Source organism: Onthophagus taurus, unplaced genomic scaffold, assembly GCF_036711975.1.
Source record: "Onthophagus taurus isolate NC unplaced genomic scaffold, IU_Otau_3.0 ScKx7SY_15, whole genome shotgun sequence".
In the NCBI taxonomy this organism is placed as follows: Eukaryota; Metazoa; Arthropoda; class Insecta; order Coleoptera; family Scarabaeidae; genus Onthophagus; species Onthophagus taurus.
Genome location: NW_027248940.1, coordinates 487,030 through 512,839, shown reverse-complemented (window position 1 = coordinate 512,839; position 25,810 = coordinate 487,030). Strand labels below are relative to the sequence as shown.

At 30.5% G+C, this 25,810-nt stretch overlaps 1 protein-coding gene across 2 annotated transcripts; it reads right to left on the bottom strand.

The window, feature by feature from the left end:
• Window positions 1-817: 817 nt before the first annotated feature.
• On the bottom strand, window positions 818-25,719 carry LOC111419864 (adaptor-related protein complex 3, delta 1 subunit-like garnet). 2 transcript variants are annotated; one of them, XM_071201014.1, is made up of 17 exons: window positions 25,622-25,719; window positions 25,360-25,462; window positions 25,214-25,309; window positions 24,896-25,165; window positions 24,712-24,841; window positions 17,704-17,843; window positions 17,447-17,520; window positions 8,794-8,942; window positions 8,217-8,736; window positions 7,890-8,167; window positions 7,515-7,837; window positions 7,190-7,461; window positions 2,015-2,164; window positions 1,724-1,823; window positions 1,528-1,672; window positions 1,361-1,472; window positions 818-999 (listed from the first exon to the last, which is right to left on the bottom strand). In XM_071201014.1, exons 1-16 carry the CDS (start codon window positions 25,633-25,635, stop codon window positions 1,372-1,374), a joined length of 2,865 nt encoding a protein of 954 aa, XP_071057115.1. In that variant the 5' UTR covers window positions 25,636-25,719; the 3' UTR covers window positions 818-999; window positions 1,361-1,371. The 2 variants fall into 2 exon arrangements, with proteins under 2 accessions (XP_071057115.1, XP_022908509.2); XM_023052741.2 differs by lacking the exon at window positions 818-999 and having other exon boundaries at window positions 1,233-1,472.
• Window positions 25,720-25,810: the final 91 nt, after the last annotated feature.

Below are 25,810 nucleotides of genomic sequence, written 5' to 3'. Positions count from 1 at the left end.
ACTTAAATAAATCTTGAATCTCATTGAAACTCAAATCTGTCAAATTTTTATTTGTTGATTAATTTAATACCAACCTAAAAGTAAAAAATTGATTTTTTTTAATCAATTAAAATTAATAACAAAAATAATTGCAAATTAATTAATTAAACAATTTCTTTTTCTGATTTAATAATATTTATTAAAAAAATAAGGTAAATTTATTTAAAAATTAACATTAGTATTGAAATATTTATCTCGTTAATTCATAGATGGCGTTGATTATCGATTGAATTAACTTTATATACGGTTTTTCGCATAATCAATAAATTATCTATGTCTAAAATCGTTTCAAAAACTTAAAAAATCTCCTTCGAATTAATTGAAACTAAAATCTATCAAATTTTTATTTGTGATTGATTCAATGCCAACCTAAATACAAAAACTTTGTTTTTTCGATTAATTAGATTTAATTTTAATAATTATAAATTAATTGAAACAATTCTTTTTATTATTAATATTTATTAAGAAAAAATAAGCTTTGTTTTATTAAAAAGATTTATAATAGAATTAAAAATTAGTGTTGAAATATATATCGGGTTAATTCATAGATGGCGCTGATTATCGATTGAATTAACTTTATAAACGGTTTTTCGCATAATCAATAAATTATCTATGTCTAAAATCGTTTCAAAAACTTAAAAAATCTCCTTCGAATTAATTGAAACTAAAATCTATCAAATTTTTATTTGTGATTGATTCAATGCCAACCTAAATATAACAACTTTGTTTTTTCGATTAATTAGATTTAATTTTAATAATTATAAATTAATTGAAACAATTCTTTTTATTATTAATATTTATTAAGAAAAAATAAGCTTTGTTTTATTAAAAAGATTTATAATAGAATTAAAAATTAGTGTTGAAATATATATCGGGTTAATTCATAGATGGCGCTGATAATCGGCGGGATTTCTTTAAAAGGTTAAAAACGGCATTCCGCAATGCATTTGGAGCCTAATCCTGGAAATAAAAATTAATGATCGAATTGATTTTAAATTTAGAGATTATTAATCGTTTCATTTTGAAATAAAACTTCATAAATTTGGAGTCAAATTAAATCAATTCATGCCCATGCTCACAAAATAATACCTACACAGAAATAAACACTACATACGCACAAATTTTGTATAAACATCCAATTATTAATCATGCAAACCAAAAATAATAATATATATACTCAACCGATCCAAAAATTAAATTAGTATTTTAATTTATTAAATATATTTTAATTAGATAATATATTTTAATAAGATAATTATTAATAATGCGTCTTTTTCCGCAATAAATCTTCTTATTACAAAGTTAAAGTTTGTTTTGATACTTTTCTTAGTTTTAAGTAGATTTAATTTCGCTTTGAAACTCTTTGCTCGGGGTTGAGATTCCAACAGCTTCTTCATAGCCTTCGCTCCCCAATTTTTTGGTCTTCTTTTTACCTAAAATAACCAGCAAAACATTATCTTAATTAACTTATTTATTAATTCAATTCACCGTCTTTTTCCTTTTTTGATTTTTTCTCTTTCTTTTCCTTCTTATCCCTCTTCTCTTTCTTTTCTTTGTTTTTCTTGCTTTCCTCCACCTCAAATTTCTTTTCATTTTCGCTAAGAATCGAATCTTTTTCCTTCTCTCTTTCACCCTAAATTTAATTAATTAATTTTAATCAATTTTAATTAATCTAAAATTTCACCTTCTTTTTATGTTTTTTTAATCTCTTTTCATTATGCTTCTTGTCCATGTATTCTTTAATTTCCTGTTCTTTTTTGCGTTCCAATTCGTCGTAAGAAGGCCTGAAATCAATTTTTTAAAAAACACAACAGAAAAACCCCAAAAAAAAATTTTTATCCTAAAAAAAATGTGTTAATAACAAAAAAAATAATCCCAGGTAAGTTAATTTAATCTAATATAACACTTAAATTTATGTTATTAATATAGATCCCCCTCTAAAATTGTTTTGAAGTAACTAACTTAAAATACGTACAATTCTAGGTCTATGTCGAGCGCTCGGTGAGGGTCATCGAGATTATTGTGGCTACTATCTGAATCCGAGAGAGTAGCCCCTTCGGGTAACTCCAAATTTCTATTAACGACTAAATTAGTTGAGGTGTCATTGTCGTTTTCATCGGAAGAGCTGTAATTAAAATTAATAAAAAGAAATTAATTATTTTAGACTTAAGATGGGACCAGATGAAGAATTAATACGTTTCGACTTTGTAATATTATTAAGGTAGCAAAGATATGCTTTTGCTATTCTGAGTCGTAATCAATGTTTTTAAAAAATCGTACCAACCGCATTTTTAAGAGTTAAGAAGCGATTTATATCTTAAATTGAAGATAAAAGATCGTAGTTTATGACAAGGTATAAAAAGGAAAGATCCATGATTAAGAAAAAATATTATTAACAGACCTAAATAATGTTATTCATAAACAATTTTAATCCAATTAGCATACTTTTTTAGCTACAAACCGAGAAATGTCTTAATCTCAAATTTGACGTTTCAAGACATCAATGTCATTTATAACTCAAAAACTAAAAAGGATGGGAAGAAGTGTTATTAAGAAAAATCATTCATAATAAACCCAAAAAACATAATTCATAAACAATTTCAATCCAATTAACATAAATCTTTAGCTACAAACCGAGAAATGTCTTAATCACAAATTTGACGTTTCAAGACATCAATGTCATTTATAACTCAAAAACTGAAATCTATGGGTGGAAGTGTTATTAAGAAAAAACATTCATAATAAACCCAAGAAACGTAACCCACAAACAATTTGAATCCAATTGATATAAATTTTTAGCTACAAACCGAGAAATGTCTTAACCTCAAGTTTGACGTTTCAAGATATTAATATTACTTATAACTCAAAAACTAAAAACGATGGGGGGAAGTGTTATTAAGAAAAAACATTCATAATAAACTCAAAAACCATAATCCATAAACAATTTGAATTCAATTGGTATACATTTTTAGCTACAAACCGAAAAATGTCTTAATCTCAAGTTTGACGTATCAAGACATTAATGTTACTTATAACTCAAAAACTAAAAACGATAGGGGGAAGTGTTATTAAGAAAAATCATTCATAATAAACCCAAAAAATATAATCCATAAACCATTTCAATCCTATAAGTATACATTTTTAGGTAAAAACCGAGAAATATCTTAATCTTAAATTTGACTTTTCAAGATATTAGTGTTACTTGTAACTCAAAAACTAAAAACGATGGGGGGAAGTGTTATTAAGAAAAAACATTCATAATAAACCCAAAAACCATAATCCATAAACAATTTGAATCCAATTGGTATAAATTTTTAGCTAGAAATCGAGAAATGTCTTAACCTCAAGTTTGACGTTTCAAGACATTTATGTTACTTATAACTCAAAAACTAAAAACGATGGGGGGAAGTGTTATTAAGAAAAAACATTCATAATAAACCCAAAAAACATAATCCATAAACAATTTCAATCCTATAAGTATACATTTTTAGGTACAAACCGAGAAATGTCTTAATCTCAAATTTGACTTTTCAAGACATCAAAGTCATTTATAACTCAAAAACTAAAAACGATGAGGGGAAGTATTATTAAGAAAAAACATTCATAACAAACCCAAAAACATAATCGATAAACAATTTGAATCCAATTGGTATACATTCTTAGCTACAAACCAAGAAATGTCTTATCTCAAGTTTGACGTATCAAGACATTAATGTTACTTATAACTCAAAAACTATTATCGATGGGGGGAAGTGTTATTAAGAAAAAACATTCATAATAAACCCAAAAAACATAATCCATAAACAATTTGAATTCAATTGGTATAAATTTTTGGCTACAAACCGAGAAATGTCTTAACCTCAAGTTTGACGTTTCAAGACATTAATGTTACTTATAACTCAAAAACTAAAAACGATGGGGGGAAGTATTATTAAGTAAAAACATTCATAACAAACCCAAAAACATAATCGATAAACAATTTGAATCCAATTGGTATACATTTTTAGCTACAAACCAAGAAATGTCTTATCTCAAGTTTGACGTATCAAGACATTAATGTTACTTATAACTCAAAAACTATTATCGATGGGGGGAAGTGTTATTAAGAAAAAACATTCATAATAAACCCAAAAAACATAATCCATAAACAATTTGAATCCAATTGGTATACATTTTTAGCTACAAACCCAGAAATGTCTTAATCTCAAGTTTGACGTATCAAGACATTAATGTTACTTATAACTCAAAAACTAAAAACGATGGGGGGAAATGTTATTAAGAAAAATCATTCATAATAAACCCAAAAAGTATAATCCATAAACCATTTCAATCCTATAAGTATACATTTTTAGCTATAAACCGAGAAATGTCTTAATCTCAAATTTGACGTTTCAAGACATCAATGTCATTTATAACTCAAAAACTGAAAACTATGGGTGGAAGTGTTATTAAGAAAAAACATTCATAATAAACCCAAAAAACATAATTCATAAACAATTTCAATCCAGTTAGTATACATTTTACTTATAAACCGAGAAATGTCTTGATCCCAAATTTGACGGTTAAGGACATCAATGTCATTTATAACTTAAAAACTAAAAACCATGGGGGGAAATGTAATTAAGAAAAATTATTCGTAATAAACCCAAAAGATATAATCCATAAACAATTTGAATCCAATTGGTATAAATTTTTAGCTACAAACCGAGAAATGTTTTAATCCCAAATTTTACGTTTCAAGACATTAATTTACTTATAACTCAAAAACTAAAAACGATGGGGGGAAGTGTTATTAAGAAAAATCATTCATAATAAGCCCAAAAAACATAATTCATAAACAATTTCAATCCAATTAGTATACGTTTTTACCTATAAACCGAGAAATGTCTTGATCCCAAATTTGACGGTTAAGGACATCAATGTCATTTATAACTCAAAAACTAAAAACGATGGGGGGAAATGTAATTAAGAAAAATTATTCGTAATAAACCCAAAAGACATAATCCATAAACAATTTGAATCCAATTGGTATAAATTTTTAGCTACAAACCGAGAAATGTCTTAATCTCAAGTTTGACGTATCAAGACATTAATGTTACTTATAACTCAAAAACTAAAAACGATGGGGGCAAGTGTTATTAAGAAAAATCATTCATAATAAACCCAAAAAATATAATCCATAAACCATTTCAATCCTATAAGTATACATTTTTAGCTACAAACCGAGAAATGTCTTAATCTCAAATTTGACTTTTCCAGATATTAGTGTTACTTGTAACTCAAAAACTAAAAACGATGGGGAGAAGTGTTATTAAGAAAAATCATTCGTAACAAACCCAGAAAACATAATCCATAAACAAATTCAATCCAATTAGTATACATTTTTAGCTACAAACCGAGAAATACCTTAATCTCAAGTTTGACGTTTCAAGACATTAATGTTACTTATAACTCAAAAACTAAAAACGATGGGGGGAAGTGTTATTAAGAAAAAACATTCATAATAAACCCAAGAAACATAATCCATAAACAATTTCAATCCTATAAATATACATTTTTTGCTACACACCGAGAAATGTCATGATCTCAAATTTGACGTTTCAAGACATCAATGTCATTTATAACTCAAAAACTAAAAACGATGGGGGGAAGCATGATAAAGAAAAATCATTCGTAATAAACCCAAAAAACATAATTCATAAACAATTTCAATCCAATTAGTATACATTTTTACCTATAAACCGAGAAATGTCTTGATCCCAAATTTGACGGTTAAGGACATCAATGTCATTTATAACTCAAAAACTAAAAACGATGGGGGAAAATGTAATTAAGAAAAATTATTCGTAATAAACCCAAAAGATATAATCCATAAACAATTTGAATCCAATTGATATAAATGTTTAGCTACAAACCGAGATATGTCTTAACCTCAAGTTTGACGTTTCAAGATATTAATGTTACTTATAACTCAAAAACTAAAAACGATGGGGGGAAGTGTTATTAAGAAAAAACATTCATAATAAACCCAAAAAACATAATCCATAAACAATTTCAACCCAATTAGTACAAATTTTTAGCTACAAACCGAGAAATGCCTTAATCTCAAATATGACGTTTCAAGACTTCAATGTCATTTATAACTCAAAAACTAAAAACGATGGGGGGAAGTGTTATTAAGAAAAAACATTCATAATAAGCCCAAAAAACATAATCCATAAACAATTTGAATCCAATTGGTATAAATTTTTAACTACAAACCGAGAAATGTTTTAATCTCAAATTTGACGTTTCACGATATTAATGTTACTTGTAACTCAAAAACTAAAAACGATGGGGAGAAGTGTTATTAAGAAAAATCATTCGTAACAAACCCAGAAAACATAATCCATAAACAAATTCAATCCAATTAGTATACATTTTTAGCTACAAACCGAGAAATGTCTTAATCTCAAGTTTGACGTTTCAAGACATTAATGTTACTTATAACTCAAAAACTAAAAACGATGGGGGGAAGTGTTATTAAGAAAAATCATTCATAATAAACCCAAAAAACGTAATCCATAAACAATTTGAATCCAATTGGTATAAATTTTTAGCTACAAACCGAGAAATGTCTTAATCTCAAATTTGAGGTTTCAAGACATTAATGTTACTTATAACTCAAAAACTAAAAACGATGGGGGGAAGTGTTATTAAGAAAAAACAATCATAACAAACCCAAAAAACATAATCCATAAACAATTTCAATCCTATAAGTACACATTTTTAGGTACGAACCGAGAAATGTCTTAATCTCAAATTTGACGTTTCAAGACATCAGTCATTTATAATTCAAAAACTAAAAACGATGGGGGGAAGTGTTATTAAGAAAAAACAATCATAATAAACCCAAGAAACATAATCCATAAACAATTTCAATCCTATAAGTACACATTTTTAACTACAAACCAAGAAATGTCTTAATCTTAAATTTGACGTTTCAACATCAGTATCATTTATAACTTCAAAACTAATAACGATGGGGATAAAAGTTATTAAAAAAATCGTTCATAATAAATCCAAAAAAGATAATTCATAAACAATTTGCACCCAATGAGTGCAAATTTTTAGCTAGAACCGTTTAACCAAATTCTAGCTTTAGACTTACGATTCAATCTTTTCCTTCCTATTTTTTTTAACTTTCTTCTTATTTTTCATCTTCCTCTTTTCCTTATCTAAACTTAAATATTTATCCGACCGTTTTTGCCCTGCAATTTTTAGAGGCAAACTCAACTCGATATCTTTAATTGGAATATTTTCAGCAATTTCAACATTATCCCCAATAAAACGCCCCCCACCGGCGTTCATTGAAGATTTCTTTACGTTTCCTTTTAAATAGTGAGGATTATTGAGTTGTTCGTACATCCTAGCTTCGCGAATCTACAAAAAAAAAAGTTTTTTATCAAATTTTTTAATAATAATAATAAATTAACTTTGTGTAATTCTTCTTCGGTTAACTCCGCTTGAAATTTTTCAGTTTTAACGGGAACGTTTGATCGATGATCGGCTTTAATAAAAAGATTTTCGATTATTTCCGATTCGGAATCGCTGTCGGTTGTGTCGCAAGGCTCGTTTATCCATTCATCTAAATTTAATCCTTCGGGAAGTAACACTTTTTTTTGGGCTTTTGGCGCAACTGGGTTTAATTCCCCAGAAAATAAGATGATTAATTCGGAAGCTAAAGTCTCGTCTTTATTTATAATCGGTTTTAATGAGTCGGTGTTATCCAAAATGAATTTATTCGAATCTTTTTGTTCTTAAAAAAAATAAATTAATTAAAATTTTTTTATTAATTAATTAATTCTTACTAATTTCGATTTCTTCTTTAATTATTTTTAATAAATTAACTGAAGTACACGCGCGTTCTTGCACCTCAATTTCACCCGATTTAACTCCCTCCTCTAAAGTTATTAAAACCTCGTCGGTTAAATCGATTATTTCCGCATATTTCTCCGACGTCTCCATTAATAACATTATATAAGCGTATAATTTTAAGATGTTTTGGATAAAAACTGCTTCTATATGTTGGGGTAACGATTTATATTTGATCATTGCTTTTAAAGTTTGTTCGGGATTTTTTAATTCGCTAAAAAAAATTAAATCGTAATTTAACTCGATTACATTGTTATTCCCACCTAGCAAATTCCCCACATAAAAATGTAGCAGCTAAAAGAACTTCTTGCATAATCGTAAATTGATTCGTCGAGGCGTAAACATCCAAAACTTGCGACATCTCCGCAACGGCAAATCTCCTTATTGCGGGGACTCGGACGCAAACGTCGATTAATTGCGATGAAATAACGTGGCCCTGTTTAGATCCAAATTCCATTTGGGCCAACTCCACCAAAACGGTGACGTACCATTCGAAATTAACGATAAATTGGTAATTATTTTGCGAGCAAATTAGAATTATTTTGCTCAATAATTCATCGCGATAAATCGTTCCTTCCGCTTTATCCATATGAACCATTAATTTCTTAACAATCTCCATCAAATTCTTTTTTGAAACCATCCCGTAAAGCAAATCTAAAGCGCGTAATCGAATCGATTCGTCTTTATCTTCTAAACATTGTAAAATTAGGTCTTTGTGGGCTTGGACGCTTTTAGGGTGAGTTTTTAAAATTTTCGACATCGCCAATAAACCGAGGTATTTCACTAAAACATTAATTGATTAAAAATAATTTAATAAATCATTTAGTTATTAATTATTACGGTTTTGATCGCTGTCTTCGATTAAAATCCTCAATTTTTGGACGCAAAGTTGGATGCTGGCCGCGTGATTTGGCATCCCGGACGAGATACTTATTAAAACGGCGATTACGGTGTTTATGCATTCGTAAAGAAGACTCATAGCGGATGTACTAAAAAAGTTGGAGGGTTTAAAATAAATTAAGTTTTTAAATAAAAATGAAATATTGAGTGAGTCGAAAATTAATAAATTAATCATGTTTTGACGTTTTGACATTTTGACATTGACAGATCTTGATAAAATTGATATGTTACACCAAGAAAAGCTTTATTCTTAAACTGTTTTGGTATTGTAACCATGGCAATCATAAATTTTGGTCGTAAAGGATGTCAAATATTTTGATGAACTTTAATTCAGCTAATTGCGTGATGAATTCTGAGATAGAGGCATCCTTGAACAAATGGTTAAGTTCCACGTTGTATCGCCTGACCCAGAAAACAGATATAGAGAACTTTTCTCGTCTTTATTAAATAGTTTGAAAACATTTTTAATCAATTTGACAACTTTTTCTATTTCCTTGTATCTTTGAAACACTATTTTTTTAGTTGTCTAATCCTCATTAATTGAAATTTTGATGCTTTGACTACACTGATAATTAATCATAACATACTTTTGATGGGGGATTTCAATGTTTTTGAATACGCTGACAATTATAACTGCCCAAGAGCACTGAGTGTGCGAAACTTTATTGATTTTTTAAATTTGAATCAAATCAACACAATCCGAAATGCCTATGGTAGAATTCTTGATTTAATTTTCACTAACTTGGATAGTCAAATTTGTATTGAGAAGGAGCTCTATCCTTTCGTTCCTGAGGATAAGCATCATCCGGCGTTGTCGACTACTCTATCAATTGAAATTACAAAATTTCCGACTATTTTTCCAAACGCTGTTGTCTCTCGATTTAACTTTCGAAGAGCGAATTTTCCGACTTTGTATGATGACATTGCTCTCATGGATTGGTCATTTTTAGAAGATGTAAACGACGTGGACGAAATGTTGGATTTGTTTTATACTTCTCTTTATAATTTAATAAAGAAATCGGTGCCTTGCACTCAACAGAAGCAAAACAATTATCCTCAGTGGTTCTCTAAGGAAATAATTAAAAACCTTAAAACTAAAGAGTACTATAGACACAAGTACAGAACTACCAAACAAACGTTCTATCTCGATCACTTCATTAGAATGAGATCACTAGTAAAAGAACAAATCGACGCTGCTTACAATTCCTTTTGGCACGATCCTAGTGATTTCTGGAATTTCGTTCGACTAAAGCAAGGTACTAGCAGAATACCGTAGATCGTTAGAGATGATGTAGATGAATATACTATTCCGATTGATATAGTCAATGCTTTCGATTCCTATTTTTCATCTGTTTATTCTGACTATTCCAGGGATTTTACTGATGCAGTTCCCACGTTGCCAATGTTTAATATCCATCAGGTAACGGAGGAGGAGATAATTGCTGTAATGAGGGGTTTTAGCTCCAAACTCACAGCGGGTGAAGACCAAATACCTAGTTTTCTGGTACGTGATGTACGATTTGCGTTGGCTAAACCGTTGATGTACATTATTAATCGCTCTATAACTGCTTCGATTTTCCCTCAGAGATGGAAGTCAGCTAGAATCACGCCCGTATTTAAGAAAGGTGACAAGTCCTTGGTTACCAACTATAGACCAATTGCTATTCTATCTAATTTTGCAAAGGTATATGAGCAGATAATTTTTAATACAATTTATCGTCACACACAATCATATGTATCGCCTCACCAACATGGTTTTGTGCCTAAACGCTCGACAATAACTAATTTATGTTGTCTTACCCAGTACGTCGCAGAGGTAATGGATGTTGGTGGACAAGTCGACGTAGTTTATACCGATTTTGAGAAGGCCTTTGATCGCATTGATCACAGTATGTTGCTACAGAAATTGAGCTATTTTGGTATGTCTTCTAATTCCTTAAATTTGATGAAATCGTACCTTGCTGATAGAGTATGTCGTGTTTTTTACAATGGATTTTATTCCGACGGCTACTCGCCTACATCTGGAGTTCCTCAAGGATCCAATCTGGGACCGCTGCTATTTGTTCTATATATAAACGATTTATTAGACTCGCTTACCTGTCCAGTGCTTGCTTATGCTGATGATTTGAAAATTTTTGTGGAGGTCAGATCATTGGATGACTCTAGGATGCTGCAGAACAACCTGGACATTATTCAGAAGTGGTGCAATTTCAATGCCCTTTCTTTAAGTGTCAGTAAATGTACTTATATATCATTTACAAAGAAGTTAAATAAAATCGACACAGTTTATATTGCGGCTTCCATACCTCTAGCAAGGGTCTCTACGGTAAAGGATCTGGGAGTGCTGTTTGACTCAGAACTTACCCTATTTACACGTCACAACAACTAATGGTTGAGAAAGTCCAGCGTCGATTTCTCAAATTTTTGTCATATCGTATGGATGGTCAATATCCGCCTAAAGGAGTGAACTACTTAGATCTACTGCATCGCCACAAGCTTCCTTCTCTGCAGGATAGAAGAATGGTCCAAAGTGCCTCGTTCTTGCAAAAGTTGATGTGTGGTGAGATCGACTGTGCGTGGTTGTTGTCGCGAGTGAATATAGTGGTGCCGCGCATAAATTCTCGGTCCCATTTGTATTTTTATCCACCTTTTTGCAGAACAAATGTCAAAAAAAGGGCGCCGATAACACATATGATCACGAACATGAACGATAGTTGTAAGCTAGAATAAACATTGCATTTTCTGTCTCTTTTCTTGCCTCTTTTATTTGATTGTATTATTATTTAGGTATGTATTATATGCATTTTAATTTCACTTGTACAATTTGTAATAATTTGTATATTTTTTGTATTTTGCCCTTAATATGGTGCGCTGTTGGGCAATAAAGTTTATTATTATTATTATTAAGTATCCTGAGGTTGTTTCTAATCAACTAAAACCATTTTGACACATACCAATCAGCTTTTTCTGTTTACTTGTATCTTTGAAGCACTTTACAAAATCATCAAAATATATTTTTTTAGTTCTCTAACCTTCATTAAGTATCCTAAGGATGTTTCTAATCAATTAAAACCATTTTGACACATACTAATCAGCTTTTTCTGTTTACTTGTATCTTTGAAGCACTTTAAAAAATCATGAAAATATATTTTTTTAGTTCTCTAATGCTCATTAAGTATCGCGAGGAAGTTCCTAATCAATTAAAACCATTTTGACACATACCAATCAGCTTTTTTTGTGTACTTGTATCTTTGAAGCATTTTAAAAAATCATGAAAATATATTTTTTTACGTCTCTTATTCTCATTAGTATCGTGAGGATGTTTCTAATCAATTAAAACCATTTTGACATACACCAATCAGCTATTTCTATTTACTTGTATCTTTGAAGCACTTTAAAAAATCATCAAAATATATTTTTTTAGTTCTCTAATCTTCATTAAGTATCGTGAGGATGTTTCTAATCAATTAAAACTATTTTGATACACAACAATCAGCTTCTTCTATTTACTTGTACCTTTAAACCACTTTAAAAAATCATCAAAATATATTTTCTTAATCCTCTAATCCTCATTAAGTATACTGAGGATGTTTCTAATCAATTAAAATCATTTTGACACACAACAATCAGCTTTTTCCGTTTACTTGTATCTTTGAAGCACTCTAACAAATCATGAAAAATATTTTTTTAGTTCTCTAATCATCGTTAAGTATCGTGAGGATGTTTCTAATCAATTAAAACCATTTTGACATACACCAATCAGCTCTTTCTGTTTACCTGTATTTTTGAAACACTTTAAAAAATCATCAACATATATTTTTGTAGTTCTTTAATCCTCATTAAGTATCGTGAGGATGTTTCTAATCAATTAAAAGCATTTTGACACACACCAATTAGCTATTTCTGTTTACTAATACCTTTTAAACCACTTTAAAAAATCATCAAAATATATTTTCTTAATTCTCTAATCCTCATTAAGTATACTGAGGATGTTTCTAATCAATTAAAATCATTTTGACACACAACAATCAGCTTTTTCTGTTTACTTGTATCTTTGAAGCACTTTAACAAATCATGAAAAATATTTTTTTAGTTCTCTAATCCTCATTAAGTATCGTGAGATGTTTCTAATCAATTAAAAGCATTTTGACATACACCAATCAGCTCTTTTTGTTTACCTGTATTTTTGAAACACTTTAAAAAATCATCAACATATATTTTTGTAGTTCTTTAATCCTCATTAAGTATCGCGAGGATGTTTCTAATCAATTAAAAGTATTTTGACACACAACAATTAGCTTTTTTTATTTACTTGTGCCTTTGAAGCACTTTCAAAAATCATCAAAACATATTTTTTTAGTTTTCTAATCCTCATTAAGTATCCTGAGGCTGTTTCTAATCAATTAAAAGCATTTTGACACACAACAATCAGCTTTAATATATTTTTTACTTCTCTTATTCTCATTAAATAGCCTAAGGATGTTTCTAATCAATTAGCTTTTTCTGCTTACTTGCAGCTTTGAAGCAATTTAAAAAATCATCAAAATATATTTTCTTAATTCTCTAATCCTCATTAAGTATACTGAGGATGTTTCTAATTAATTAAAATCATTTTGACACACAACAATCAGCTTTTTCCGCTTACTTGTATCTTTGAAGCACTTTAACAAATCATGAAAAATATTTTTTTAGTTCTCTAATCCTCATTAAGTATCGTGAGATGTTTCTAATCAATTAAAAGCATTTTGACATACACCAATCAGCTCTTTCTGTTTACCTGTATTTTTGAAACACTTTAAAAAATCATCAACATATATTTTTGTAGTTCTTTAATCATCATTAAGTATCGTGAGGATGTTTCTAATCAATTAAAAGCATTTTGACACACAACAAGCAGCTTTAATATATTTTTTACTTCTCTTATTAAATAGCCTAAGGATGTTTCTAATCAATTAGCTTTTTCTGTTTACTTGTAGCTTTGAAGCAATTTAAAAAATCATCAAAATATATTTTCTTAATTCTCTAATCCTAATTAAGTATACTGAGGATGTTTCTACTTAATTAAAGTCATTTTGACGCACAACAATCAGCTTTTTCCTTTTACTTGTTTCTTTGAAGCACTTTAACAAATCATGAAAAATATTTTTTTAGTTCTCTAATCCTCATTAAGTATCGTGAGGATGTTTGTAAACAATTAAAACCATTTTGACATACACCAATCAGCTCTTTCTGTTTACCTGTATTTTTGAAACACTTTAAAAAATCATCAACATATATTTTTGTAGTTCTTTAATCCTCATTAAGTATCGCGAGGATGTTTCTAATCAATTAAAAGCATTTTGACACACAGCAATTAGCTTTTTTTATTTACTTGTGCCTTTGAAGCACTTTCAAAAATCATCAAAACATATTTTTTTAGTTCTCTAGTCCTCATTAAGTATCCTGAGGATGTTTCTAATCAATTAAAACCATTTTGACATACACCAATCAGCTCTTTCTGTTTACCTGTATTTTTGAAACACTTTAAAAAATCATCAACATATATTTTTGTAGTTCTTTAATCCTCATTAAGTATCGCGAGGATGTTTCTAATCAATTAAAAGCATTTTGACACACAGCAATTAGCTTTTTTTATTTACTTGTGCCTTTGAAGCACTTTCAAAAATCATCAAAACATATTTTTTTAGTTCTCTAATCCTCATTAAGTATCCTGAGGCTGTTTCTAATCAATTAAAAGCATTTTGACACACAACAATCAGCTTTAATATATTTTTTTACTTCTCTTATTCTCATTAAATAGCCTAAGGATGTTTCTAATCAATTAGCTTTTTCTGTTTACTTGTAGCTTTGAAGCAATTTAAAAAATCATCAAAATATATTTTCTTAATTCTCTAATCCTCATTAAGTATACTGAGGATGTTTCTAATTAATTAAAATCATTTTGACACACAACAATCAGCTTTTTCTGTTTACTTGTATCTTTGAAGCAGTTTAAAAAATCATCAAAATGAATTCTTTTAGTTTTCTCATAATTATTCAGTATCGTGAGGATGTTTCTAATCAATTAAAATTATTTTAACACACACCAATCAGCTTTTTCTGTTTACTAGAATCTTTGAAGCACTTTCAAAAATCATTAAAATATTTTTTTTTTACTTCTCTTATTCTCATTAAGTATCGTGAGAATGTTTCTAATCAATTAAAACCATTTTGACACACACCAATCAGCATTTTCTGTTTACTTGTATCTTTGAAGCACTTTAAAAAAATCAGCAAAATATATTATCCTAGTTCTCTAAACTTCATTAAATATCGTGAGGATGTTTAAAAAATTGTGAAAATCATTATATGGATGCTTTAAATTCATTAGAACAATTTTCGTCAACACCAATGACCTTTTCCTATATTTCAAAATTTTTTAATTTCATGCAAATCATCCCTATTAACTTTTCTAACCTCTTATGCCTTTATTAAGTAATTTAAAAATGTTTTTAATTGATTTGAGCCATTTTGACCAACACCAATTAAAGTTTTCTGTTTCCTATCATTTTAAAAACACGTTCAAGAAATGTCAAAATCATTGTTCTTCCTATTTTCGTCATAGTTAAGTATCCTAAGGATGTTTTGAATCGATTAATACAATTTTCATCAACACCAATGATCTTTTCCCATATTCCAATTTTTTTAGTTTTATGCAAATCATCTGTATTAACTTTTCTAACCTCTTATGTATTTATTAAGTAATCTAAAACTGTTTTTAATTGATATGAGCCATTTTGACCCACACCAATTAACGTTTTCTGTTTGTTATCATCTTCCAAACACATTAAAAAAATGTTAAAATTATTTTTCCTAATGTTTTCGTCATCATTAAATATCCTAAGGATGTTTTGAGTTGATTAAAACAATTTTTATCAACATTTGTTCATATTCCAAAATTTTTTAATTTTATGCAAATCATCCCTATTCACTTTTCTAACCTCTTATGCCTTTATTAAGTAATATAAAAGTGTTTTTAATCGATTTCAGCCATTTTGGTACACAACAATCAACTATTTCTATTTCCTACCGTCTTCAAAACACTTTCAAAAAACGTCATAATCATTTTTGTTAATTTTTTCATCCCCACTAAGTATCTTAAAGATGTTTTAAATCGATTAAAACAATTTTTATCAACACCAATAAGATTTTTTCATATTCAAAAATTTTTTAATTTTATGCAAATTATCGCTATTCACTTTTCTAACATCTTATGTCTTTATTAAGTAATCTAAAACAGTTTTTAATTGATTTGAGCCATTTTGGCCTACACCAGTTAAAGTTTTTTGTTTCTTATCACCTTCCAAACACATTAAAGAAATGTCAAAGTCATTTTTCTTAATATTTTTGTCATCGTTAAGTATCCTAAGGATGTTTTGAATTGATTAGAACAATTTTCGTCGACACCAATGACCTTTTTGAGTATCAAAATTTTTTTAATTTTATGCAAAACATCCCTGTTAACTTTTCTAACCCCTTATGTCTTTATTAAGTAATCTAAAACAGTTTTTAATTGATTTGAGCCATTTTAGCCTACACCAATTAAAGTTTTTTGTTTCCTATCATCTTAAAAACACGTTCAAAAAATGTCAAAATCATTTTTCTTAATATTTTCGTCAACGTTAAGTATCCTAAGGATGTTTTGAATTGATTAGCACAATTTTCGTCGACACCAATGACCTTTTCGAGTATCAAAATTTTTTTAATTTTATGCAAAACATCCCTGTTAACTTTTCTAACCCCTTATGTCTTTATTAAGTAATCTAAAACAGTTTTTAATTGATTTGAGCCATTTTGGCCTACACCAATTAAAGTTTTTTGTTTCTTATCACCTTCCAAACACATTAAAGAAATGTCAAAGTCATTTTTCTTAATATTTTTGTCATCGTTAAGTATCCTAAGGATGTTTTGAATTGATTAGCACAATTTTCGTCGACACCAATGACCTTTTCGAGTATCCAAATGTTTTTAATTTTATGCAAAACATCCCTGTTACCTTTTCTAACCCCTTATGTCTTTATTAAGTAATCTAAAACAGTTTTTAATTGATTTGAGCCATTTTGGCCTACTCCAATTAAAGTTTTTTGTTTCCTATCATCTTAAAAACACGTTCAAAAAATGTCAAAATCATTTTTCTTAATATTTTCGTCAACGTTAAGTATCCTAAGGATGTTTTGAATAGATTAGAACAATTTTCATCAACACCAATGACCTTTACACATATTCCAAAATGTTTTAATTTTATGTAAGTCGTCCCTGTAACTTTTCTGACCCCTTATATCTTTATTAAGTAATCTAAAACTGTTTTAAATTGATTTGAGCCATTTTGACCCACCCCAATTACAGTTTTCTATTACTTATCATCTTCAAAGCACTTTCAAAAAATGTCAAAATCATTTTTCTTCATTTTTTATCTACATTAGATGTTTTCAAACGATTTTGATTCACACCAATGAACTTTTTCCAATGTTCATTAATTAATTGTAACATTTACAACTCACCCTATATCATTTTTATTAAATTTTTGATTAAATTAATATTAATAAAATCAAACCTGTGGATTAGATTGGTTAAAGGTTCAATTAATTTTTTGCCTAGCCTAGGTTCTAGCGGAGTTAACGCCCCAAACTGGAAAACAAAAAAAGAGGAAATAAGAAAAAAAGCTCCTTTCACTTTACCGAGTGATTATATTCACTAACGACCTCGTTATTTTTAACCCTATTAAAGGTTCTAACATCGTTAAAGATCCAAACTGTTCCATAAAAAAATCATTTCTTATTAATCCCACTTTAAAACCTAAAAATTACTCACCAGCTTTATGATTTTAATTAACATCCAATTATTTGTGCTTGTAGTCATCAATTTAAAGAAAACTGGAGCTAAACTTAAATAATTTTTTGGATTTTTCCTTGCTAACTCACAAACTACATTAACTGCAGCTGATTGTACCCCTAAATAACCAATAAAGTTAATAATTTTATCCCAAAATTATTATGTGGCTGAAGTTAGATTCATATTCGAATCTGTACCAGATTGAGATTCATAAAATTACAGTTGACCAGACAAGTATTGAACATATCAATTAAAAAATTGTTTTCTGAAACTACAGAAGTTGTAGCAATCTGCGACTACCCTGGATAATTCGAATAGACCCTCTAGTATGTTCCTTGTCTACCCTCACCCTCAGATTTGCCTCGTTTTCAATAGCATACTTAGACATTATTTTCTCAATAACTAGAGACTGCAGCACCCTGGGACTAGTTTAGATTATTGCATTAAGTCCTCTGGTATCCTTCTAGCCCATCAGCACTCCCAGATTTGCCGTAGGGGCCGAAGGGTGAATTTTTTAATATTACTCGTTTTCAATATCAAATTTAAACTTTATTTTCTCAATAACTAGAGACTGCAGCATTCTGAGACTAGTCTAGATTATTGCATTAGGTCCTCTGGTATCCTTCTAGCACACCAGCACCCCCAGATTTGCCGTAGGGGCCGAGGGGTGAATTTTTACTTACTAGAACTAGTCTAGATTACTATATTTAAAACTGATGTAATATTTAGTTTGATATTATAATTTCATATTGCTTTTACTTCTCTTAGTAATGAAACTTGAACGATATGGATTCGGGGGACCAGCCAACGATATTATAACATTTTATTTAAATAATTATAACATCTTATTTAAATAATAGGTCACACTCTACTAAAGTCATAAGCTTAAAAAGTAAGACTGTAATTTCTACTAATAAAACTACACTCTATGGTGCCTCACAGAGTAGTATACTGGGACCGCTTTTGTTGGTTATCTTTATAAATGACCTTCTACTCTTCAGCCTGAACTGTCGCAAAACGAATTATGCTGATGACACCAGCCTTGTAATTATATTACTAGTTCAACACTTAATGAAATGATCCATAAAACATGTACTACTAACTAACGTGTGAATTGTGGAAAATTGGTTCAGCCGCAATAAGTTAGCTATGAATGGGTTTATATGAACCTGTGTGACTATGTTCAATTAGTTTCAATTTTTATTTATGTCTTCTTCTGTCTTAACCCTTTCGCGACTCCTGGTACACATATGCACCACTAAGTTTTATGTAACTCCTATATCTCCCAGAAAAGAAATCGTCGTGAAAGGGTTAAATAACACTAAAATTTGTGTTATTGCCTGTAATATTTTTATTACAACAACTTATGTTAGCATTAGGTGTCTTCAAAAAAATAAGGAATAAAGAAAGGTTAGAAAGATACCAGAGGACCTAATGCAATAATCTAGACTAGTCCCAAGGTGCTGCAGTCTTTAGTTATTGAGAAAATAATGTTTAAATTTGTTATTGAAAACGAGGAATATTAAAAAATTCACCTTTCGGCCCCTACGGCAAATCTGGGGGTGCTGGTGTGCTAGAAAGATGCCAGAGGGCCTAATGCAATAATCTAGACTAGTCCCAGGGTGCTGCGTCTCTAGTTATTCAGAAAATAATGTTTAAATTTGCTATTGAAAACGAGGAATATTAAAAAATTCACCCTTCGGCCCCTACGGCAAATCTGGGGGTGTGGGTGGGCTAGAAGGATACTAGAGGACCTAATGCAATAATCTAGACTAGTCCCAAGCTGCTGCAGTTTTTAGTTATTGAGAAAATAATGTTTAAAAAAGGATGGGTAATTTAAGTAGGTACTGTAATTGTTTTTAGGTGCTGTGTTAATCCTAGCCAGGATTAGAACACAACATGGACAACCCAGGACCTAGTAAAAAACGTAAGGTTAAAGATGAAAATCGGCAGTTTCAAGAAATTTGGACTGAGAAATACTTTTTCGTATGGTCGCATAACAAAGAAGTTTGTTTAATTTGCAAGAATTCTGTTGCGATTGCAAAGCAAAAAATGTTGTCTTTAAAACGGGAGCTTATTCGTCAGCAAGCTATGTTTATAAAACCCATTCAAGATTCAGAAACAGCTACAGAAGTTAGTTATGAAATTTCTCGAATGATAGCAAAGCGAAGTCGCCCCTTCAATAATGGGGATTTTGTAAAAGAATGCATAGAAATTGCCGCTAAGAAAATGTGTCCAGAAGCAGCAAAAAAGTTTGAGAAAATTCAACTGAATCGTATAACTATCCAAAGACGAATTATGTCTTTGTCAGGTAATATTGCGGAACAATTAACTGAAAAAACTAAGATCATTGAATTTTTTTCATTAGCACTCGACGAATCCACTGATATTAGTTCCACAGCTCAACTTCTCATATTCATACGAGGTGTTACTCAAGATTTTGAAGTCTTAGAAGAGTTATTAGGAATGTGTTCATTGAAAGGTCAAACCAAAGGAGTTGATATACTCAATGATCAACTCAAGAGTTGCGACTGACGGTAGTCCTTCGATGATTGGTGTCAATTCCGGGCTAGTTACTTTGCTGAAAAATCATCTGCAAGAAAAAAACATAAACGCTGAAGATCTCATGCAGTTTCACTGCATTATACACCAAGAAGCCTTCTGTTCTAAAAAAATTGAATTTCAAAATGTCATGAAAGTGGTAGTTTCGACTGTAAATTTCATAAAATCACGAGGACTCAATCACAGGCAATTCAAACAATTCCTTGATGACATCGAAAGCGAATATGGAGATTTACTGTATTATACAGAATTAAGGTGGCTAAGTCGTGGATTGACACTGGAACGATTTCTAAATTTAATAGAAAAAATTGGAATATTTCTGGTGGAAAAGCAAAAGAATGTCCCGGAACTTAACAATCCTGATTGGTTGTGTGATTTGGCTTTTTTAGTTGATTACATTACATTACAAATCATTTGAATGTCTTGAACACACGGCTTCAAGGCAAAAATCAACTGATATCCCAGCTCTACGCTCATGTATCATCCTTTCAAAGCAAGCTGACACTTTTCAGATCGCAATTGAATTCTGGAAATTACAATCATTTTCCGAATTATAAGAAAATGGCTAAAAAATTCAACAAAACTGCGATTAATTTCAGTTATGTAGAAAAGCTAGTTATTTTGATTCCATCTTTTCAAGACAGATTTTCGGAGTTTAAAAAAGTGAAACCTCTGTTGGACATATTCAGCAATCCTTTCACGATTTCAGTTGAAAATGCGCCAGAGTCAATGCAGTTAGAAATTATCGACATTCAAAACGACCAAGATTTACGCAACAAATTCAACGAAGGAGACTTGCAGAACTTTCACCGCTGCATTGATAAAAATATGTACAAAGAGTTGCGCATAAACGCTCTGAAATGGTTCTACCTATACAGGGTGTCTCAGCGAGACCGGTCATTAGACGTTTCTGGTGTTCTGGCCAAACAAAAAATTTGAGAATGCAGACTTAAGTATTATCAATTACGTTCTCTTCATCTAAAATATTTTCAGATTTCTAGCACTTCCGGTTATACCGGAAGTCGCCACCTACTTTATTTTTTTAAATGGAACACCCTGTATATTTTTACATATTTGGATTTGTCTGTTTTGAAGGTTTATAAATAACTTTACTTTTTGCAATTTGAACTAGCAATTCTCGAGTTATTCGAATTATTCTAAAAAAATTTGCTCCAGCGGACATTTGTTCAAAAAATCATAGAACACTCAATTTTTGAGATATCAATTTAGGATTCAGAACATACTTAAACAACATGATGGAGTATGTTTTGGTGCCGAGAACGGCTGTCTAGATCGTTTGGTCACTTTACTATGATACGTTAACTTTTCGAAATTTGGAAGCACCATAACTTCATTTTTTTAAATAGCACCCCCCATATTTTATTACTTAGTCGTCTTCGGCGTCTCATTTTACATCTTTTATATTCCATATGTCCTATGCCTAACATTAATAGTTTGAGAAATAATTAGGGTTTTTTGAAAAATGCTCACATATCATATGGATATTAACCTACTATCCGTGCAAAAAGTCAAGGCCCCTCACTTTAGAGATCGATATCTTCGTAACCGCTCGGTGGAAAAAATTGCTGTAAAGTTTATTGTAATCAGTGAACATTTCTGCGTGTCACATGTTGATTTGGAAATTTTCGGGTCCGCGGTTTTACTTTTATCGCGAGTTAAGTGAAAAAAGTACCCGATTTTTGAGAGTGCCAGCAACTTTGTCTACTTTGCGATTTTTTCTCTCCAAAACTATTTGACGAAAAAATTTCAAATTTGAACTGGTGGTAAACCGATGTGTTCTTAATGTGGGGCATATTTTATTTTTTCGATATTCCATATAGTTTCGCGGAAAATCGCGGTTTAGTAGGATGCGGTTATTTCGAAAACGACCTAGCGAATTTCAACGCGGATTTTACCAAAATATGTCAAATAACGCGGATTTTCGGATTCCGTTATCAGTTTTTCAAAAATAAGGCTCCCTAATTTTTTAAGAATGATTTAATGGAATTACAAATTAAAGAGAAACAGAAATCAGCTATGCGGGGAGAGGAAGTCCCAGACAGTACGTCGCGCCTTTATCTTGCCTACATAAAGAAATAAGGCGCGACGTCCTGTCTGGGACGCACCATCTGTTCCGATTGGCCGGAACCCTCGTCACCCCGCAGAGCTTATTTCTGTTTCTTTTTAATTTGTAATTCCAATAAATCGCTCTTAAAAAAATAGGGAGCCTTAATTTTGAAAAACTGATAACGGAATCCGACAACCAACATTATTTGACATATTTTGGTCAAATTCGCGAGGAAATCCACCCAACCGTTTTCGACATAACGGCGTCTTACTAAATCGCGATTTTCCGCGAAACTGTATGAAATATCGAAAAAATAAAATATGCCACTCATTGAGAACACATCAGACTACCACCTGTTCAAAATTAAAATTTTTTCGTACGATAGTTTTCGAGAAAAAAAATCGCAAAGTTGATAAAGTTGCCAATTCCGTAAAAAATCGGGTACATTTTTCATTTAACTCGCGGTAAAAAGAAAACGGTGGATCCGAAAATTTTCAGATTAACATAAGTTACGTAGAAATGTTCAGTGATTACAACAAACTTTGTTGCAATTTTTTTTATGGAGCGGTTGCGAAGATATCGATCTCTAAAGTGAGGGGCCTTGACTTTTTGCACGGATAGTAGTGTGCCATGGAAAACAAATGTTTAATGACTTATTGATAAACGTCAAAGTCTTATTTAGGTTGTTTGATGCTTGTGAGTCTAAAACCAGTTAAAATGGATATTAATAACGTAAATAATGTTTATACAAATGAAGAAATCCATAATTTATTTTTTGTGCACGAAAAGTGCGACAAAGTTAGTAGAACTTGCAGAATGTTTAATGAAAATTATCCACATTTATCTCCGATGACAAAAGGTAAATTTAGAGGAATAGAAGCAAATTTCTTGCATTTTGGACGAATTAATCACGTGTTAAACTGACCAAAAAATGTAGTAGATAATGCAACAGAAGAGGTGAATACCTTGGCTTAATTCGAGCCTAGTCCCAACACTTCAATTCGAGCTGCCAAAGAAGATCTGGGAATCATACTACGAACTTTGTCGCGCTTTTCATGCAAAAAAAAATAAATTAAGAATTTCTTGATTTGTGTAAATATTACTTTCGTTATTGTTATCGATTTTAACTCGTTTCAGTACTAATATTAAGGGACATAACAGATAATTATTAGCTCACATGCATCAAGTGACGTAAACAAGTGAGTTTCTGACAAGAACTCATTGAGAAGGCTTGTTTTTCATGGCACACTAGGTTAAATATCCATATATGTGTGCATTTTTCAAAAAACCCTAATTATCTCCCAAACTATTAATATTAGGTATGGGCCATATCAGATATAAAAGATGTAGAATGAGACAACGAAGACGACTAAAAAATAAAATATGGGGGGTGCCATTTAAAAAAATGAAGTTATGGTACTTCCAAATTTTGAAAAGTTAACGTGCCATAGTAAAGTGATCAAACGTTCTAGACCGCAGTTCTTGGCACCAAAACATACTCCATCACGTTGCTTAAGCATGTTCTGAATCCTAAATTGATATCCCAAAAATTGAGTGTTTTCTGATTTTTTGAACAAATGTCTGCTGGAGCAGATTTTTCTAGAAAAATTCGAATAACTTGAGAACGACCGAATCAAATTGCAAAAAGTAAAGTTATTTATAAACCTTGAAAACAGGCAAATCCAAATATGTAAAAATATATAGGGTGTTCCATTTAGAAAAATAAAGTAGGTGGCGATTTCCGGTATAACCGGAAGTGCTAGAAATCTGAAAATATTTTAGATGAAGAGAGCGTAATTGATAATACTTAAGTCTGAATTCTCCAGAACCCCAGAAACGTCTAATGACCGGTCTCGCTGAGACACCCTGTATATGTGAACAAACTTTTTCAATACTAAATAATAATAAAACAAAAAATCGAAACCGCCTTGCAAATGATAGTTTGGAAACAGTTTTACGTGTTGCTACAAGTAAATTTGAGCCAAATATAAAAAAGATTGTAAGCACTATGCAGTGCCACGCTTCAAATTAATAAATTCTTTTTCAATTTTAATACATTATTATCAATTCTTTATTGTCTTTAATTACCTATACTTCTGGCGGCCCGCCATCAGTTCATGATTTGCCCGAGTGGCCCCTAGTCTTAATAAGTCTGTGCATCGCTGTACTAGAGAGTCTATTCGAATTATCCAGGATAGTCGCAGATTGCTACAACTTCTGTAGTTTCAGAAAGCGATTTTTCAATTGATATGTTCAATACTTGTCTGATCAACTGTAATTTTATGAATCTGAATCTGGTACAGATTCGAATATGAATCTAACTTCAGCCACATAAAATTATTTATTAACGTTTTTACCTGGATCAGGATCCTCCAATTTCTCTTTTAACCGAGGAAAAGCGGGTCGCAAAGCCTCTGGATACTTCAAAAACACCTTATACATCATTAAAACAGCCTTTTTTCGAATATACGGCTTCGTCGAACTCAACTAAATCATTTTAAAATGAATTAATTCAATTTTATTTTAATTAAAATTAATTACCAAAGTTAAAATATCGTTCGATAAATCCCTAGCTAAATCAGTGCTAATATAACAACTCAAAGAAGTGAGAGCTAAACCAGCTTCATATTGATTTTGCGAATTTAACTCCTTCCGAATCATATTTGTTGTTAACATTAATAACTCGGAGTCACAGTGAAAGCTTTGGCTCGCCGCTAAATAACCAATCCTTTTTAAAGTGAATTTACTTGAACTCATCACCTCTATTATATTAAATCCGGCCCAAGAAATATCATAACCCAGCATTTGTAACTAAAATTAAAAAATTATAACCTCAAAAAAAAATTATTTTAATCTTACATAAGTTAACTTTGCAATTGCGTTGCTTTTAACGGTTAAATTATCCTGTCTCAATTCTTGCTTAATATCCTCCATGCATTGAGAGATGTATTTCGCCTAAAAAAAATATTATTTAATTCAAACCTAAAGGGCCAAAACAACCTAACCTCATTTTCTTTATTGTTTCGTATCCCTCGAACTAAATCGGTTAAATTCTTATCAAACATTCGCTCCAAGTTCCCCTTAACTTTTTTTAGGGCCATCTCGGCGCTACAACAAAACTTATAATGGAAAAATCGTAAAAACAGGTAAAGTTGAAAGTTCAACAAACTGACACGTTTTTATTTTAAACGGGACGTTAAAATAATTAATAAAATTATTTCCTGGTATTATCAGGTCGTTTAAAACATAAAATTGCGGTTTATTCACCTGAGATTCATCATGTTTGATTCGAAAATAATATTTTAAAAAATTTTCCGAGTTTTCTTGACAGATCATGAATAAAACGTCAAATGTATACAACGAGAAGTTAGTCGCGAATCGACATCGATAAAATTTTAATTTGAATCATTGAGTAATTAATTTATTGTGTGATAACGATTTATTTTTATCGCCTTT

Excerpts from the sequence above, each read along its gene's own strand:
- LOC111419864 (XM_071201014.1), bottom strand. Across the intron at positions 8,168-8,216 it reads TTATGTGGGGAATTTGCTAG|CGAATTAAAAAATCCCGAAC; the intron begins GTGGGAATAACA and ends AATTTTTTTTAG. Across the intron at positions 2,165-7,189 it reads AGGAAGGAAAAGATTGAATC|CTCTTCCGATGAAAACGACA; the intron begins GTAAGTCTAAAG and ends TTTTAATTACAG.